This window comes from Camelus bactrianus, chromosome 23 (assembly GCF_048773025.1).
Source record: "Camelus bactrianus isolate YW-2024 breed Bactrian camel chromosome 23, ASM4877302v1, whole genome shotgun sequence".
Lineage (NCBI taxonomy): Eukaryota > Metazoa > Chordata > Mammalia > Artiodactyla > Camelidae > Camelus > Camelus bactrianus.
This window is the reverse complement of record NC_133561.1, coordinates 10,468,926-10,490,204: the sequence shown is the minus strand read 5'-3', so window position 1 is coordinate 10,490,204 and position 21,279 is coordinate 10,468,926. Positions and strand designations below refer to the sequence as shown.

The window sequence follows — 21,279 nt, the reverse complement described above, 5'->3', positions numbered from 1 at the left end:
ATAAACTAGATGGTGGTTACTTCTACACACGAACTGGGTACAACTGACTAATTCAAATTGGTTAAAAAAGACTCTGGAACCAGTCGATTTTTTATGTGACCTTGAATAATGTAACCTTTTGGTTTTCAATTCTCTTGATTCTGTTTCGTTACCTTTAAAATGGAGATAGTAAAAAACCTGCCTTGGGTTGTTGATAGGATTTTTTTAAATGGAGATATATATATACATACATATATTAGAACAATGCTTGACATGCTGATTTTTCAATAAATGTGAGCACTTATAATGTTGAAGTAGTTGACAAAGGATTATTGTAGGACACAGAACTTGAGATAATGCTTTGAAAAATACTAAAAACTTAGTTAAGTGAAAGGCAGTAGCAAGGTTATTCCCATATGGAAAGAGCTTAAATAAAACATGGAGATGGAATTAAGCATTGTGTGATCATCAGATAGTGAGGGGACTGCACCAATTAGATGAAGTTGGCTGTTGGTGACTAATTAGAAATAAGATTGGATGGAAGGAGTGAGGAAAAACCTCAGAAGACCTTCAGTTGAAGATGGTAAGCTAAGAGCAGCCCACATGCTTTCAGGTAGGGATGAAACATACATGTGATATTTTAAAGTAACCTTATGAGGTTTTCAGAATAAATTGCCTCCCTTATGCTTAAAAAATTATAGATGGAATAGTTGAATCTTTTATGCAAATCCTTTTTTAACCTCGAAATAGAAATTCTATTTCAGGGCAAGTTCTATTTCAGAAAGTCCAAAACTCTTTTTTTCCTTCATAAAGTTTTCCCTTTGGATTCCTATCACTGTGGTTTTCTTTTTTGTTTGAAATCCTTAGCATTCAAAATGATGCTCTTTACATTTGTATTACCCATCATCATGTTTTGAGAGTGAGTTTGAATTCAAGATATGGTGCCAGATCACTTTGTGTTAAGTCTCTGAAAAGGGTGTCATTCAAAATGCTTAAAATGGTTTGACTTTAAAATGAGACCCATCAAATTAATGAAACTGATATTCTTCGGTTGGGGGGAGCTTGTAAGTTGGTTCTGGGAAAACAAGTCCCACAGAGAAGGTCCCCAAATAGGTTATACCACAGCTTACTGGATTAAGGGATAACTTCTCAATGCAACTCATAAAAAAGACAACACTTCATTCACTCCATTAAGATTCAGTACTTAAGTAAAAAAAAAAAAAAAAAAAAAAAAAACCATCATCATTTATAGTGTTTCAAACACTATTTAGTATACTGAAATTGTTTTTGTTGTTTTATACATACAAGCTCCTTGAGAAAAAGGATCACAATTTTGTTTTCTTGGTGTAACTCGTAGGGCTGCTGTGGGTCTTGGGTTCATGCTTTATTGAATTAGATTTAAGTTAGGAGGATATAGGCAACAGGAAAATTATAAAACTGTTTCTCCAGTGAGGATGTCAGTGTAGGCACTCTGGCTGTTTATTTCCCTGCCTGAGTCAGCAGTTTTTTTTGTTGTTGTTGCCGGTGGTGGTGGCCCCCAGAAGCAGAAGAGTGGCAGAGGTTGGACATTTCAGAGGAACAGGTGATGGCTGAGAGTCTAGTGGGCTTGGTTGCATTTCCCCCCTTGGTGGCTTCTCAGCTATTGTGTGACTTTCTGGAACTTTGAATTATGCTTCTCATCCCATCTTGTATGAGAATGGTAAGGAATTCTGCTTTTTAATAATCTCACACACTTTGTGTGCTCAAAGGAATAGGTACAGCCTATCCCAGGGACACAGATTTGACCACATTTGAAACCAAGAGAATGAAAGCTGGACAATGACTTGCTCCTCTATATCTTCCTTCCAAAGTGTTTTTTCTTGTCTTATGAGGGAGTTGAAGGCTTTTCTGCTGGTTTTGCCAGTTCATTCCTTCAAGCTATGCCAATGACCATGTACAAACTTCTCTAATCCTCGGAGGGCTGGAGAAAGATTGGGGTTGCGGGGGGCATGGGGAATTCACTTTGGGAGAAGGCTTTCTTTTCACAAATTAGAAATTCCATCATATATATTCCTATTCCCCTAAATAACTGGCAAGGGGATCATCAGGATGAGCTATTGCAAAGAGCTACCACCAGCATCACAGTTTCAGTGTGATGGGGACCTAGACCTGAATTGCAAAGTAGTTTCGAGAATCTTGGGATATACAACATGGTACAGAACACCAAAGAAGATTTAATCTTATTTGTAGAAAGGTGGGTGGTAGGGGAGGGGGCAGCAGGCGAGAGTGGCTTGGGATCATCATTAATCAGTGTTTTAAGTACCAACAAAGTGAAAACATTCTTCCGGAATTCACTGCAAGTGACACTGAATCCTTCTACTAAGCAAATATGTGATGAGTTGATTAAAAAAAAAAAAAAAAAAAAAAGGAAGGTCCTGAACTCTTGACTATAGATACAATACAGGGAATACAGAAAATCAAAAACATACTTTCTATCTGACTCAAAATAAAGGTGCACTTAAACTTGTAAAAGACAACATTTTTATTTGAATGATATGACAGACTGTCACAGGAGTGTTACCTGCTATAAAGAAAGCCAAAGAATTATTACCTTTATTAGACCAGTGACACTGAGCTTTAGCCATACATTTCTAACTTCTGTCCCTCTACAGAGACAATTTTCTTTTCTTAAATAAACTGTCATGCTAGTGTTAATATATTGTTGGCTCTCTCATGCTCTGAGAATACTGCTGATATAAAACATGTATATGTTAGATTGGTAATAGTATCTTTAGTGTAGCTGACTAGAACAAATGTGTTTCCCTCATGGCTGTGCTAATGTGATAAAGGAAAATTGGCTGTTCATCAGCTTTTGGCTGGGTAAAGACAGTAGAGATGGAACCACATTCTTTTTTATGCATTAATACCATCGAGAACTTTTCACTAGTTATATTTCATGTGCCTGCATGTTGCGCGAAGATGTTGTAAAACATGAGATAATGCTACAAATAACAAAGTAGAAAAGCCTGTATCTTTTATAATGATAACAGTCAAACACCAAATGACAGTAACAGGCTGTAAAAAATGGGAAGGGGAAAAAATGCAGCAGAGAGGTGTATGTCCAGGTCCATGAGAAGGTTGGGTTTGATTTTAGGTCTTTATGTTAAAGCTTTATTTTACAACTAAGTAAAATAAAGCACTGGTCACTGGATTTAGGAAACAACATGGTTTTTAATGAACCAGGCTGGATAGAAAGGAGAAAATCTATATTGAATAAGTTTTTGAAGAACTGATACTGCCAAGTAATTAGGATGTTAACTTCTAGATTTGTGTGTGTATGTGCACTTTTTTTTTCTTTCTTTTTTGAGAGAGGATGCTTTGAATTTGTTCTTAAGGCAGTCACTTACGTGATTTAAAGATGCTGGAAGGTGATTGTTTATTTTCATCAGTTTTTGCCAGTGTTGTAACAGAATAGCATTTTGAATGCTGTGACTTGATGCTGTTTTAATTAAAATGTTAGCATCTAACCTTTCAACTGTGAGACATTAAATTTCTCTCTCAGTGAAGTAATCTGAATAAAAGTTTGAAATGGTGGCTCAGGGATCACCGCAAACAAAAATTTCATAACTTTTTTGGTGTAATCCAGGGGTGGTCAAACTGCAGCTCACAGGACAAATCTGGCTGGCCACCTGTTATTGTAAAAGTTTTGCTGGAACACATCCACGTCCATTCACACATGTATTGTCTCTGACTGCTTTCCTATTATAGCTCAGTTGAGCAGTTGTGACCTGGACCATTTGGACCACAAAACCAAATCATTTGGCATACAAGTAAAAATACTTACCCTCTGGCTGTTGACAGAAAAGAAGTTTGTTGACCCCTGCTGTAGAGAGTTGTTAGGTTGCCTGATGAGCCTAGAGTATGACTGGCAAATTTTTGTTATTCTGAATTGGAGAAAAACAACTGAAAATTAACGACTAGATAACCAACACCTAAGAACATAAATGTTTACAAGGCGTCTTTTGTACTAGCAACCTAAATTGAATTATGTCTATGTGTAATACATTGTTAGTATATCTTGGTTTCAATACTTCTCATTTTGCATTCATTTCTGTTTCTTTCCAACTATGATGGGAACAAATTTAATGAGTATCTAAAGAAACAACGTATCTCAAAAAAAAAACTTAGAAAAGGCGTGGCAATCAGAGCTATTAAATATATGGGACACACAAGTATGCATACCTGTGCATACCCTGGTAGATATTACCTCAGCATAGAACTATAATGTATAGATTTATACCTAGATGTACAAACACAGATTTATTATTGAGCCATTACAATAAATTTTCAGTCTTTACAGCTGAATAAAGTAGAGAAGCAGGAAGTGAACTTGAGAAAGACTGATGAAATGTAGTTATTGTGAAATAAATGTTTATGCAATTAAAATCATAACGGCAGTTATTTCTTACAGGTACATCAGACAAAAATCAGTTTCTTCATCAATGGTTTGGAAGAGGATTATACAGCTTTTGATACAAGAATGCTAAGTGGTTCAGTTATGGATGTTGCCTCTGGTGCTATGCAAATAGGACAGAGTTTAAATGGTAAGGTTCTGACTTCAGAAAATTATATTATCTGATTACATTGTTCCTAAAAATGTGTCAAAAATCACATTTTGAAATACCCAGGTGTATTGGTTTCCTAGGGCTGCCATGTAACAACACCAACTGGGTGGGCAGCTTAATAAAGCCAATTTCATCTTCCCACTATTCTGGAGGCTAGAAGTCTGAAATTGGGGATTCACGGTATTGGTTTCTTCTGGGTGTTCTTGAGGGAGAATCCATTCCATGCCTGTCTTTCTGGTGGCTTCTGACATTACTTAGCATTCCTTGGCTTGTAGCTGCATAACTTTAATCTTTGCTGCCATCCTCCCCTTCTTTTCTCTTCTCTTTGAAGGACACCTGTGGTCAGATTTAGGGCCCAACCTAATCCAGTATTGTCTAGTCTTAAGACCCTTCATTATACCTGCAAAGAGTCTTTTTCCAAATCAGGTCCCAGTTGCAGGTTCCAGGTGGACTTACCTTTTGGAGGCCATCATTCAACTCACGATACACGGGAAACTTTCAAATTAGAATGTGTTGATTATGATCAATTTTTAAAGTAAAAACATGAAATAAACTATATTGTCTCTTTTTTTTTTCCTTTTGAGATTTTATTATAGGGTTATTGTTAAAGTAGGACTTAAGAGTATTAGAAATTGAAAAATAATATTCAACATGTAATAAACTGGATTTGTGATATTCATGTCTTCCCACCCTTAAAGTGGGCCACATAATTATAAGAAGATAATATGTATCACATTCTGAAAAGAACAGAAGTTGAATTTAGAATTATCTTGGAATAACAAACACAGTCATCTATAAAATTGCCTACATGTTAAAATGGAAATATGAGTTATTTCATATTATTCAATAATAAATTCTCATTATAAAAAAATCCACATAACATAGAACTCTATGAAATAGAAAACATTTTACATTTTTCTGCATTCATAGATATAGTTAACTTTTTTATATCCTTCCACAGTTTTTGTACATATAGCTAGAGATGTGGTTATAAATAAAATAATTTTCCAAAAATGAAATTATTATATATGCTTTTTCTGAGCCCTCTTAAAAATAAACACTTCCCCTCCAAATGTTATGAGAAACATGTCTTGTTAATACGCTTTCTCATTTAAAATGGCTGTATTGTGCTCAGTTGTGCAGTGGTAACAAAATCTTTTTAAACAAGATCATATTAATGAACACTTAAATTATTTCTAATAATTCCGTATTAGTAGTTATTGATGGAAAACACTATAATTGTGTTTATATATTATATCTGCCTATCATGCATGTACACACATATATACGCACAACATATACATGCATTTGGGCAATTGTCTGTGGAGTTCCTTAAGACCCTATACTTTGGGGTCATTTTGCCTGAGTTCAAATCCCATCTCCCTAATTTGCTAGCCACATGACCTGAAACAACGTTTTAATGTCTCTAAACTGTAGTTACCTCCAATGAAAAATGATGATGGTATTAGTGTTCCATTGTGAGGATCAAATGAAGCTATGTCGTAACAAAGACTATTCTTTTTCCAGCATTTGGTACATAGCAGTTGCTCAGTATGTGTTGAATGAACAGATAACCATGCCTTGTGTATACTAAGCCATATTGATACATACTACTATTAATAATAATATCACAATTATTTTCCTAATATAAATTCATAGAAGTTAAGTAGCTAGGTTGAAATATATAGTCATTTTATATTTTAATACATATTAGAATGGTTGCCCTAAAGCCTAACAACAGATTACCTCCAGAAAGGCTGTGAAAAATTACAATCTTATTTAAAAATACAGGTAAATACTTCCTTAAACATGGACCTTACAAATTATCTATTCATTTTTCACTTTTGTCATTCCTTTCATTGAAAACTGTTGTTGGATCCTGCCTTAGAATTATTTGACCATTAGTGATTTTGAGTAGCTTTCCACATATTTCTTGATAATTTGAATTTCATTTGTGAATTCCTTTTTCATGCTGTGTATCCATATTTACACTCTGGAATTTCTTATTTATTTGTAAAAACTCATTAAGGTTAATAATATTATGTTACATGCTTTCTCCAATTTTTTGATAGTCTTATAACTTTGGATTATAAAAATTCTAGATTATTTTAGATTTGTAATACATACAAAACATGCATGCAACATAATGCATAAATATTAAGGGATATAGATTTATGAATTTTTAATATGTATATATACCTGTATAATTCTCATCCAGAAAAAGTTATCAAACATTTCCTGTATTTCAGACTCCTAGTGAATACCACCTCTAAAGGTAAACCCAGATTAGTGTTAGTCTAGACTATTATCAGCATAGATTAATGTTGCCTTTCCTTGTGCAAATTAAATCATGTGCAAATTAAATCATGCAGTAGGTACTCTTGTGTCTGATTCCTTTTCTAAGCACTACGCCTGTAAGAGTCATCTATATTGTGTGTTGCTTTTTCTTTAAGCTTTAAGAAATACTTTTTCAAAGGGGGTGTTCTAACCAACAGTATTTGAGAATTTCAGTTGTTCTGTGTCCTTATCAACACTTAGCCTTGTCGTAGGTTATCGTTCTTTGCCATTTTGGTGGGTGTGTGGTGCATTTCCTGATGATTGATTGTTGAGAACATTTTCACATGCTTATTAGTCTTGTGGCTGTGCTCTTTTGTGAAGCACCTATTTAAGTTTCTGCCAATTTTTAATTGGATAGTTTGTCTTTTAATTATTTATAGGAGTTATTCAGTATTTTGAATATGAGTTCTTTGACAGATTCATGGACTTCATATACTTTGATTTTCCTTCAGTCAATAGAAGTTCTCAATTTTAGTGAAGTCCAATTTACTAATTTTTCTTTTAAACTTAATACTTTTATGTCCTGTTTAAGGTAGCTTTGCAAACCCTGATACATAAAGGTGTCCCCCCAAATGTCATTTTAAAAGTACTATTTTATCTCCCAAATTTAGATCTGTGTTGTATCTGGGATTGATTTTGGGGTATGTTATGAAATTGGAGTCAAGATTCTTTTTCCCACCTGAGTATCTAATTGACCCAGAAACATTTTCGTCACTTCTCCACTACTTTGCAGTAGGAGCTTTGCTACAAATTATGTCTGTTATATAAGGATGGGTTTGTTCCTGAGCTCACTATTTTGTTTCCAATGATCTGTTTTCCCATACTTGAGTTAAAACATTTAGTTTTCATTATTGTAGCTTCATAAAAGTCTTAATATCTAGAAGTATTTAATTTCTCCAACTTTTTTTCCTTTAAGGTTTTCTTGGCTACTAATTTTAGAAGCACTTTTCAGTTTTCACAAAAATTTTGCTGGAATTTAAATCCTTAGCTCAATTTTGGGAGAAAAGACATCTGTAGAACATCAGGTCTTCGAACCCAGGAACATAATCTATTCCTTCATTTCTCCCATGAATGTTTTATTTTCCTGTATAGAGGTCCCATTTATATTTGTAAGACTTAGTCCTATGTATTTGTTGGTCCTTTTATTCATGCAATTATGCTTAATATTGCTTTTGAACTTTAATTTTGTTTCTATTATATAAAAATACCATCAGTTTTTATGTTGACCTTACATCCAATGACCTTGCTAAATTTGAATTCTAATAGTCACACAATCATATCATTTATACATAGTAGGCATTCAGATCTTTTCAGATGTTTGCAATACACGTATACGTGGGCATGGCTTTGGAGTTGTCACATAGGTATTTATAGGTATTGTTATTGATTCTGAAATAATGCAAAAATTTTATTTTCCCCCATGACCTGAGTTATCTAGTTATCTAGTTTAAAGGAACAAAGTATATATTTTTAATATTCAACATACATTAAAAAATGCTGTGGTTAAATTTCCAAGTTCTGGTGCCAAACAAATTTAGGGTTGAATTTAATCCAGTTGTGTACCTTTGATCTAATATGTACCCTTTTGAGTCTCAGGTTTCTATTCTATTAAATGATGTTTTAATAAATGATAGGAATATTATAAGAATTATATGAGATAGTGTATGTGTAGAATATACTTCTGGTTATAGAGTAAATGCTAGTAAGTGGCACTATTATTAATCTCTTGAGCATCTATTATTTTTTATTGTGAAGCAGATATTAAGAATAACTTTCCATAGAATTGTTGAGAGATCCAAAGAAAAATGTCTATAAATGACTCTATTGTTTTAATTTGTATATGCTTACAGATGCAAATATAACTTGTAGAAATATTACTTCTAAACTTATGTGAAGAAGTAATATTTTAAGAAACCTATATATTTAGAAACTTGGTTTGTCTAATTAGTATATTGAAGAATTTTATAAAGTACTCTGCAGAAATTCTTAATAACACATTAAATCTTGTGAGCTTTATTTCAATATTTAATTCCCATTAGTACTTCTGAAAGTGTTTTACTGCACCAAATGTTGCTCAAAGTGTTGAATAGTGCCATAAATTTGTCTACTATGCACTGTGAGGTTGAAAAGACTTGCTTCTATTTCAGTGTACTAAATGTTAAATTAATGCCTTCAAAGGACAGTGTGGACTGACTATGATATTTGTTTTTAAACTGTGTAAAAATAAATGTAACTTCTGATTAGATATCATTAGAAAAGTGTTTATTTCCAGTGTTAGTTTTTATTACAAATTTTCTCAAGTTCTGAGCATGGGAGAGCTCCAGGAGGAAAGGGTAGTTAAAAATAAGTTTTATCTTTTTTCTATCAATTTATAGGTACAGTTGTACCTACTGTATCTTTTCTCTAATTAGAGATGGCAGATAGACTGGCTCATTACTTCTGCCTAATGAGCCAGGCTCCCTGCCACCTCTCTAATCAGAAAAGAGATAGGTACAGAATGTTCCCATGGACTTATTATAAATCATTTTCTTTCTCTTGCTTGCTCCTTTTTTTTAATCAAAAAATTAAGTCGCTGTCCTCCATACTTTTGTCCACATCCAAGATGGTTTCATTCAGGAGAGGTAATTGTGCACGAGATTACTGCGAGCTGAATTTAAGATGCTCTCATGCAGTGCTGGACCGGCTGTCTCTGCTTTGGAACAGACACTGCCTCAAACACAGGCATATCAAATGAAGGCCTGTAGGGAATCAAGATGCCTTTTCTTTCTCTGTTTGGGTTTGTCTCCTTGTTTCTGCACCCTGGAAGCAGCAACTTTTCACATGAATGTTGGCTGCCAGAGAGCCTTTTCTTTGAGTCTCATCCCTGACTAGTAATATGTGGCCAATGACACTGTTCTGTTGCTGTGAGCCTTGTCTTTGCTCCCCTAGAAAACGAATCAGTGGACCAAACAAATGCTTTGTACTGAGCCCTATATACATATTACCGGGATGTATATACGTGTAATGTGTACATATTTGTGGAATAATCTGATTTGCTTGTGCTGAATTTTACATATACAAATAGAAAACACTTAGATCATCCATATCAACCAGTATGTGTCTTTCCCTTTTTAGAGCATTTTTTTCAAGTTGTATGTTTATTTCAATGCCTCCAGTTGGGCATAAAACCTAGAAGAGTCATGGTAACAGACATGTAAATTGTAAGCAGTCTCTAATGTCACTGTGATGATAGACTACCTTAGTTCTCTAATTTTTTTTTAGATTATTACAAGATATTGAATATAGTTCCCTGTGCTATACAGTATATAGAGTAGAACCTTGTTGTTTACCTATTTTTATATAGTATTAAATATCCTCAAATCCTGAACTCCCACTTATCCCATGTCACCCTTGCCCCATCAATTATTGTAAATTTGTTTACTATGTAAGTCTCTTTCTGTTTTGTAAATAAGTTCATTTGTGTCATTATTTTTTTTTTTAGATTCCACATATAGGTGATCTCATATGGTATTTTTCTTTCTCTTTCTGGCTTACTTCACTTAATATGATAATCTCTAGGTCCATCCATGTTGTGGCAAGTGGCATTATTTCATTCTTTTTAATGGCTGAGTAGTATTCTACTATATATACATATACCACAACTTCTTAATCCAGTCATCTGTCAGTGGACACTTAGGTTGCTTCCCTGTCTTGGCTATTGTAAATAGTGCTGCTGTGAACATTGGGGTGCTTGTATCTTTTCAAATTAGAGTTTTCTTCAGATATATGGCCAGGAGTAGGATTGCTGGATCATAGGGTAACTCTATCTTTAGGTTTTTAAAGACTCTCTCTACTGTTTTCCATAATGGCTGCACTGAACTACATTCCCACCAGCAGTGTAGCAGTGTTTTCTTTTCTCCACACCCTATCCAGCATTTATTGTTAGTGGGCTTTTTGTGATGGTCATTCTCACTGGTGTGAGGTAGCCCTCCAAATTTTGGATTTAAAAATACAAAATCATATGACTCAAAACTATGGGGATTTCTCCATTATGTATTTAAAAGTGTGTAGCACTTTCTTAAGAAGGTAATTGGGCATTAAGAAATCAGTGAACACTTACTATAAGCAGGTACCCAGGGAAGAAAAAGATAATCATCTAAAGCTAGCTCCAACCTCCCTACCATGTTTTTACCATGTATTGTGTCTTAATTCACCTGCTTATTCTTTCTGGATTTGGAATACTAATTTTTTACTTCTAGTAGTGCCCCAAATGTTAACATTTCTAACCTCAGCTAAGTGTAAGAAAATCAGTTTTCCTTTTAGTTTAGCTAAGATTATGCTAAAATTTTTCTGAGAGAACTTTTTTGGAATTAGATAAAAAGAAAAAGAAAAGTATAGAAATTGATGAATTAAGACAGGTAAATGGGATGGAAGAAGATTATTGAACCAAAGTGTATAAATGTATTGAGGGCTTTAATTAAAGTTTGTGTTTCAGAGCATTGCAGAAGAGAGATCTAGCAGTGCTATCAGGGCAGTTGGCCAACTGTGTTACAAAAAAAGATAAGGTAAATGTATACCTTACATCAGACTATATAAAAACTGCAGTTGAATTAAAATTAATGTGAAATACATGATCAGTAGAGGAAAATAAAGGCAAATGTTCCCATAATCCTGGCAGACTGAAGATTTTTATTAGCATGATACCATGGCCAGAAACACTAAAGGTAAATATTGAAACATCTGACTAATAAACAGATTATAAAACTCAAACAATGCTTATCATTTTGTACCAAGTTTGACAATAAAAAAGAGATAATACTAGTATTGGAAAGAGTTTGGGAGAACCTACCAAAGTATGAAAAGTAAAAACATGATATCTATTTCATCAAAGAGTTTCCTTCTAGGATATCTTGCTATTTTGTACTTCTGGGACATATATCTCAAGAATATTATTAAACAAGGCTTTAAATATGTACACAGAGATGTTCACTGTAGAATCACTTAAAGTAGCAAATAATTGGAACCTGTTAAAACTTCAAAAGGGAATGGATTAAATAGATTATAATTTATACCTAGAATGGAAAAGTGTGTACCATTAAGAGAAATGAAATGTCTGTTGGTAGAGACATGGCAATAGCTTCATGATGTTATTATATGTAAAAAAGCATAAGTGTGAAGTATAATATACTCTAACATGGGTTGAGGAACTAACAAATGTGCACTGGATATTTAACTCATTGTAGATAGAAATTATTATTGCTGTAATTAATGCCCAAGAGGCAAGATGTGAAATTTAGAATCAGACAGATTTGGGTTTGAATCATGATTCCGCTTCCTAAAAGCCAAGTGACTTTGGCAAAGAATTTAATTTCTCAATCCAATTTTCTAATTTGTTTCCTCATTTGTAGCATGTGTTTTATATATAGTTTTCAGGGCAACTGTAAAGCTTATAAATAGTATATACTTGGTTCAAGTTTGGTACTCAGTGGAATTTTGCTATTATAAATATTAATGTTACCATATTAATTCAGATATTTGTGAAATTTAAATATTTTCAAATAATGACCATGGACTACATTTTGTTTTTTGGTTCAAAATCAAAATTTTCTTAGGGTGAGAAGAAAAAATAGTTGAGTTTAGAACAATGATGTACTAGATGTTTAAAGCCGCTGCGTTTTGTGTAGGTAAGCCCCATAAATAGTTTCTTTCTTCAGATGTTAGTCCTTTCTGGTAATCTTTATTGTTTCTTGCAAATCCTGAATTCTACTTGGTGTTATTCCTCCTCAGCCTGAAGAATTTCCTTTTCCACTGCTTATAATTCAGTTAGTGGGGGAACACATTCTCTCAGCTTTGGTGAAAATGTTTTCAATTTGTCCTTGCTTTTAAAGGATGTTTTCACTGGATATAGAGTTCTACATTGCTAATTATTGTTGTTGTTGTTGTTTTTCCAGTACTTGAAAGATTTTCATTTCATTGTCTTCTTGCCTTCATTGTTTCTGGTGAGAAGTCAGCCATCATTCAATACACCTTTGTGTGATATAGGCCATTTTTCCTATTGTTGCTTAAAACTTTTTCTATGATTTTAGTAGTTTGCCTATGTTGTGGCTAGGTGTACTTTCCAAAGTATTTATACTGGTAGAGGTTTATTTAGATTGTTGGATATCTAAGTTGATGTTTTCACTACTTTTGTACACTCTGATAATTATCTCTTTAAACTTTTCTTTCTTTCTTTCTTCTGTTTTTGTTTCATATTCTTTCTCCTCTTACTCTAGGACTTCAGTCACATTTGTGCTAGAGCACTGGATAGTATCCCGCAGATCTTGGGCACATTTTTGATTTATTTATTTTTGTTTTCACTCTTTTAATTCTTAGTGTTTCTCTTTGGATACTTTCTATTGATGTGTCTTGATGTTCTCTGACTATTTTCTCTTTCATATCTAGGCTGCTGTTAAGCCTATCTAGGAAAGTCTTTATTTTTTTAGTATCATGCTTTTTATTTCCAGCATTTCCATTTAGTTACTTTTTGGCAGATTCCATTTCTTTGCTTATATTTCCCCATCACATATTGTCACCATTTCCACTAAATCTTTTAGATTTTTTTCCATAGGTGTTTCCAAGTCCCTATTTGATAATTCCCACATCATGTCTATTTACTGTCTTCCCTTGTTTTTGTTTAAATAATAAGCTGCATTTACTCTGGCTTTGTAGTAGTGTCTCAAGTCTGGAAAGGTTATGTCTTCAGCTTTATTGTTTTTCCTCAGTATTGCTTTGGCAGTTCTGGGTCTTTTGTGATTCCTTATAAATTTTAGGATAATCCTAGTTCTGTGAAAAATGTCCTGGGTAATTTGATAGGGGTCGCATTAAATCTGTAGATTGCTTTGGGTAGTATGGCTATTTTAATAATATTAATTCTTCCAATGCGAGAGCATGGGATAGGTTTCCATTTCTTTAAATCATCTTCAGTTTCTTTTATCAGTGTTTTATTTTGTAATTCTCAGCATGTCAGTCCTTTACCTCCTTGGTCAAGTTTATTCCTAAGTATCTTATTTTTTTATGTGATTTTTTAAAGGGATTTTTTTTTCTTATTTCAGTTTTAATATAATTTAGTTCACCACTGGGTTCAGATACTTGAGGACAGAATCAGAATGGATGCAGATTCCCTCTGTGGCTGATGCTTTTTGGGATTCTAATCTGTCATTGCAGCCAACGAGTGGCTGCTGTCTCCTTACTCTGTAACTGATTCTGCTACCTCTCAACTCTCTGTTAGGGACAAGGGCAGCTATGGGTCTCAACCCTCCTATGAGAGGCTTGTTACTTTATAGGATTCAATTTATTCAGATTCCTGTGACCTCTAGTTTGATGGATTGAAAAAATAATTTTATAGTTTATGTAGCTTATTTTGGTAGTTTGATAGCAAAGTGATGATCTCTTGCAACTTTAACTTGAATCAGAAGTGGAAGTCCAACTACTGTAACACTTGATAGAGCATTTTCTTTTTTTGACCAACTGTATACTTTACCTCTGCAGCTCCCTAGGTTCTCAAATATGGATGGCCTCTGGCATCCTGACCAAGGAAGATTCCTATTACTTGGTCCCAAGGGTTATTTTGGTAGAATTGGGGAATTGACCATATTGTTGCCTCTTTGAATTTTTCCTGGAGATTTCTGGCTTTTGTGAGCCCCAACTTTACCCTTGTTTTTTTTTTTAAACTTTGACATCAGTTTTCTTTGGTTTGCCCAAAATCTATTCACTGCCAATAATTAAAACTGAAAATAGTTGAGGGTTCTAAACTTTTGTTGTCACAGTGGATCTCAACTCACTAGTGGTCTCACGACTTACACTGAGCAACAATTTCACTTTTTATTTTAGTGCCTTTTGGAAATTCTCTTTGTCCAGAAGCAGTCTTTGAATTACTTTGTATAGCATATAAATTTCTTGCAGTTCCTTTTTCTATCTGATGCATGCTTGTATTATCAGCTCGTCCCCTCTGGTATCCTGAATCCAGTACACTTTCAGCTCCTCTGGGATCTTCAATCAATTGGTCAAACAACTTTTCACTATTCCTGACTCCCTTGAAATGTATTATTCCCTTCTTACTCAGCTTAAGTTTCATGGTCAAATATTATAATCACTTCCTTGCACACACCTTGAGTCTCCTCTCCTGCTTTTTTCCCTCACTTGCTAGTATTACCTTGACAATACCATAGTACTGGTTAAATGTTTCCAGTCAGGATGTCTTGTCTCCCTTAAATTTATGATCATAAACCTCATAGGCTTCATGGACACTACCCTGCAATCATCCCACGTTTCCCTCATTGATTCAGTTGCCCTGTTCTATGACAACTATGTACATATTTTGTTCCCTTCTGAAACTTGAGCCTTGATATTACCTCCTATTTCACTATGAAAATTAAAGCAGATCATAAAGGAGCCTGCTACTGGTTCACACTGTTATATTTACCCTCCTCTGTTGTATACTCTAGATTTTATCAAGGATGTTTTCCCAGCCTTTTCCCCACTTACTCCTATATTATAAAATTTTCTTGTGCAAATGGAACATTTAAAAGACATACAGATAAGTTTTATTCTTCCATTAGAAACATTTTCTTGACCCCCGTTTCTTCGACCTGCCACTGATTCATTTCTTTGCTCCTCTTTTTAAGCAAAATTCCCCCAGACTATCATCAACCACAGTTGTCTTTAATCCCTCTTTTCCAATTCTTCTGACTGCTATCTGGCTTTAGCAGTTTTAAAACATTTCAACTAAATTTGTCAAATCTCTCTTGACTTTCACATAATAAATCTAATAGTTAATTTCACATCTTTATCTTATGTGACCCATGAACATCATTTAACAGAGTCAGTAACATTCCTTCTTCCCTGATAGACTTTGTTCATTTGGGATCTAAGAGTGCATCATCTCCTGGTTTGCCTCTGAATTTCTAGTTGCTGCTACTTCCCTTGATTTCCTAGTTCTCCTTCATCTACCTGACTTCTAATATTGATATCCCAGGCCTTAAGCCTTGGCTCTGTTTCCACGTCTAGATACACTCACCCTCTTAAAGATCACCTCCAGTCTCATAATGTTAAATATCATCTGAATGACTTGACTTCAAAATTGGAATCCCCTCTCCCCCTCCCCAGGCCTCTTTCCTAAACTCTAGACCGTTACATACATTAGACTATCCAAAATCTCCATTTGAATGCTTTATTTATATCTCAGAATTAAACTTAGTTTTTCCTAAATTGAAATCCTAGAATTTTAGACCTCTCTCTTTGACCTACACAGTTTCTCCTGCTGTCTTCCCCATCTCAAGTGAGGGCAACTTTATTTTTCTACTTACGCAGAGCAAAAAAGTTGGAGTGACCCTTGCCAATTCCATTTATCTCACATTTTAACACCTTATATGCCAGAAAAAAATCCTGTTGATTATATCTTCAAAATGTATCTAGAATTTGATTCCTTCTCATTATCTCTACTAGAATCATTCCAGTCCAAATCATGGTTGCTACTCTTACTGGATTGCTGCAGAGTCTTCTAACTGCTTCCACTCTGGCCCTCCACTTTATTATGAACACAGTAGCCAGAGTTGTTCTGTTAAAAATGAGTCAGATCATATTACCTCTCTGTCTAAAATGCTCTATTATTTCCCTGCCTCACCAGAATAAAAGCTACCATTTTTACAAAAACTATAGGACACTGGTGGATAAAATTGAAGAAGATTCAAACAAATGGAAAGATATTTTGTGTTCATGGATTGTATGAGTTGTAAATGGAAACATATTTCTTGTTCATGGATTGGAGGAATTAATATTCTTAAAATGTCCATACTACCCAACACAATCTATAGACTCAGTGCATTTCCTTTCAAAATTCCAAGGGCATATTTAGCAGAGCTAGAACAAATAACTCCAAAATTTGTAGAAAATCACAAAAGATCTCGAATTGCCAGAACAATCTTGAGAAAAAAGAACAAAGCCAGAAGTACCATTCTCCCTGATTTCAAACTATCCTACAAAGCTATAGTAATCAAAACCACATGGTACTGGCACAAAAACAGACAGACAGATCAATGGGATAAAATTGAGAGCCCAGAAATAAAACCTCACGTATGTGGACAACTAATTTACAACAAAGGAGAAAGACCGTAAAATAGAGAAAGGATAGTCTCTTTCTAGTTGGGAAAAATGGATGGCCACATGTAAAATAATGAAACTAGATGACTATCTTATGTCATACACAAAAATTAACTCAAAATGGACTAGAGACTGAATGTAAGACTGAAACTATAACATTTTCTAGAAGAAAACTTAGGCAATAACGTCACTGACATTGGTCTTAGCAATGTTTTTATTTTGTGGATCTGACTCCAAAGTCAAGGGAAAGAAAATAATAAACAAATGGAGCTACATCAAACTAAGAATTTTCTGCACAGTGAAAGGAACCACCAACAGAATGAAAAGGCAGCCTACTAAATGGCAGAAGATATTTGCAAATGATAAACCTGATAAGGAGTTAATATCCAACATACATAAAGGACTCATACAACTCTACAAAAAAGAACAAACAACCCAATTAAAAAATGTGCAGAAGATCTGAATAGAAATTTTTTGAAACAGGCACATTAAAGGATGCTGAACACTAATTATTAGGGAAATGCAAATCCAAGCCACAATGAGATATCACTTCACACATATTAGAATGGCTATTATCAAAAGGATAAGAGGCAACAATTGTTGGAGAGGAGGTAGAGAAAAGGGAACCCTTTTCTGGGTTGGTGAGACTGTAAATTGTGGTGGAGCAACCACTATAGAAAACACTATGAGATTCCTAAAAAAATTAAGAATAGAATGACCAAATAACCCAACTGTTCCACTTCTGGGTATTTGAAGAAAATAAAAGCACTAATTTGGAAAGGTATATGCACTCCTGTGGTTATTGTAGCATTGTTTATAATAGCCAAGATATAAAAACAGTCTATGTACCTGTGTCCATCAATGGATGAATGGATAAAGAAGATGGTGTGTGTGTAAGAGACATTCTTTTTATTAGTCTGTGTATTCAAGAGATGCCCAAATATATATGTATTTATAATGGAATGGTACTCAGTCATGAATAAAATTCTGTCATTTGTGACAGTGTTGATGGACCTTGAATGTATTACACTAAGTGAAATAAGTCAGATGGAGAAAGACAAATGCCATGTAATTTCACTGATACATTGAATCTAAAAAGCCAAATCAAATTAAAAAAAAAACAAAACAAACTCACTGATACAGGAAACATTCAGTGGTTACCAGAGGGGAAGATGGTTGAGAGTGGGCAAAATTGATGATGAGTGTCAGCTTGTATAGTGATGGATGGTCACTAGACTTATGATCACTTTGTAAGGCATGCAGATGTTGAATTATAATGCTGTATACCTGAAACTAATATAATAAAAACAGTTTCATTGCTCTAAAGGAATTTCACTTGAACATTGGTCAGCCATTGCTTGGTAACTGAGAATACCCATATTATGTACATTTATATATTTTACAGGTTTAGAGCAGTTTGTTGGAAGAATGCAAGATTTTCGATTATACCAAGTGGCACTTACAAACAGGTAAGCAGATTGTAAAATTTTATACCTGTAAAACAGGTAGTTGAAGCTCAAGAAGTAGAAGATAAATGATGAACTCATTTAAGTAAGTGTTTGGCAGACATCACTCAATTAATGTTTCTAGTGTTTGCTCTGGCTTAGTCTTTGGTTGGTATTCACTCGTGCTACTCTGTTGGGTAACTTCTCATAGTATAAAATTGATCAAATTCTTTACAAAGGATTTATTGTAAGAAAACTTTATTTTAGAACAGGTTTATTATAGAATTTGGAATACATTTGTTTAGATTTTGTTGTATGTGAAGTAGTTTTTGATACGTAAGAATCTACTTCTTAAAATTGCTACGTTGAATTTATAAGTACCAGAAAATGTAGAACAATGAAAATGATTAATTATTTTGACATGGAAAAATCTCAGGAGACAGGGCTATTAGACTTGGAGACAAGAATAATAAGTAATTTGAAGAATTGATTTATTTCTTATTTCCAGTGAACAAATAATTAATGCAAACTTGGACTGTCTTTGTTTTCCCATCTTGAGAACAGGTGGGAATTCTTTCTTAGGCGTTCTTCAGGAGACGAAGATTTCCATTTTGATCAGACAGTTCAAGTGAAATTCTGCCTGAGATGTCCTCTGAAGTTTGTTTCCTGAGTTACGATTTGATGATATAATAGCAAATTGTTGTATGGATGAGTTCAAAAGAAGAATGTTTATTCACATTTCTTTCAGGGAAATGTAGATTAGTATGGTGAATTTCCAAAATTCAGGACAGGACTAGTTCTTGTAAATTTGAGAAGCATTACTCTCGAGGTTCTGCTGTGATCAGTGGTATGTCCATTAGCAATATAAACATTCTTTTTATTAGTCTGTATAATGAAGAGATGCCTGAATATAAGGTGCTGTAATACTGAAACACGTCACTGGGGAGATTATTGCCACTAGCCTTTTAATCACCTTTGTCTAAAATTCTGAGGAGAACGGCATTGCAGTAATTTAGAGTAAATAAAGTTCTTCCCAAGGTAAAAACTTCACTGAGTTGTCACTTTCTGTCCCATTCAACATGTGATATCAATTGAAAATTTTCAATGAGATTTAAAGAAGAAGGTGTGCTTTTATGTGATTTAGTGAATGAAAAAAACTGCCTGCCTTCTCCATTGCCCTCCCCACTCCCTGGAGTCTGAGAGAAGTTTGGTCTCTTCACTTAGATCTGGGTTACTGGTGTTGACCTACCTGAAACGTCTGGAAAGTTGTTATGTGGAAGAATGCCTGTAAATAGAGTAACCGATTCTGATCTAGATCAGTATATTGCCCTTAATGGAAAAATTCAATATGTCTGCCTGAAGTTGGCATTCTTCTTTGACTGTTGGCAGCAGCCGTGTGATCTGAAGCCATGGAAGCATTTTAGGGTGCCAGAATCTGTACCGATGAGTCACGGGAAGCCACTGACAAATAGTCTTGGCCTGGGTCCCTTCACCTAAAAGGGCAGCAGATAAAATACTTTCTTCCTTCCTGCCCATGGACAAGTGGGAAACCCTGTCTGTAACTCTCATTATTTTAAGTAAATTACTGTTCACTCTGTGGTAAGTCAGGTTAACAACCTAAGGGACTGTTACCTTTTTTTTTTTTTAATCACAAATAGACACAGTAGAATATTATGGTATTTTAATAAATATCTTGATAATCAGTTAAGGGCTTGTGCATGCTCCTTGATGTAGAAGGTTAACACTCAGGAATGTACTGGTTTTGATACCCATTTTCTGAGAAGGCGTCTGTTTATTTGGCCAGGAATGACTTTGATTTTATGTTTTGTTTAGGAAATTATTAAAGCATCATGGGTACAAATCAAGACCTTCAAACAGTGGTATTCATTTGTGACACCTCTTAGAAATTCTGTCACTGTTGAGCTATTTGTCCTTACAATCTGCCTCTTGACTCCCACAGAGAGATTCTGGAAGTTTTCTCTGGACAGCTGCTCAGATTGCACATCCAGTCACATTGCCGCTGCCCTGGGAGCCACCCTCGGCTCCATCCTCTGGAACAGCGATACTGCATTCCTAATGACGCAGAAGACACAACCAGTGACAGGGTGTCCCGGCTGAATCCTGAAGCCCATCCTCTGTCTTTTGTCAATGATAACAATATTGCTACTTCGTGGGTTTCACACGTGTTTACCAACATTACCCAGCTTAATCAAGGAGTGACTATTTCCATAGATTTGGAAAATGGACAGTATCAGGTAATTTGAAACAATGGGATGTGTGTGAGTTTGCTGTGGTGGATTCAAAAAATAACCACAAATTGAATGGCTTTAAACAACAGAAATTTATTCTCTCACAGTTCTGAAGATCAGAAATACGAAATCAAGTTGTTGACAGGGCTGTGCTCCCTCTAACGGCCCTAGGAGAGATCCTTTCCTTGCCTTTTCCAGGTTCTGGTGGCTCCTGGCATTACTTGGTTTATGGCAGCATTACTCTCATCTCTGCCTTCATCTCTCAGGGCTTTCTTGTTTCTGTGTGTGTCAGTTGTTTCTCCTCTTCCTCTCATGAGAACCAGCCTACAGGACTACCTCATCTTCAGACCCTAAATTATATCTGCAAAGACCCTATTTCCAAATAAGGTCACAGTCACAGGTACCAGGAGTTAGTACTTGAACGCATCTGTTTGGGAACACAATTCAGCCTGGTATAAAGTGAAATTGAATTGCACTATTGAATATTAACTCATTAAAGCAGTGTATTATAATGTATGTATGAAATAAAAATGTTTCAAAGCAGATATG

General features: G+C 34.7%; 1 protein-coding gene across 1 annotated transcript in view; it reads left to right on the top strand.

Annotated features, from left to right (window-relative positions):
- USH2A (usherin) overlaps positions 1-21,279 on the top strand; it is a 642,834-nt gene that overhangs the window by 43,498 nt on the left and 578,057 nt on the right. Inside the window, exons 3-5 of the mRNA XM_074351610.1 lie at positions 4,430-4,562; positions 18,442-18,505; positions 20,442-20,736. Coding sequence (XP_074207711.1) covers positions 4,430-4,562; positions 18,442-18,505; positions 20,442-20,736 — 492 coding nt within the window. The remainder of the gene's footprint in view (positions 1-4,429; positions 4,563-18,441; positions 18,506-20,441; positions 20,737-21,279) is intronic.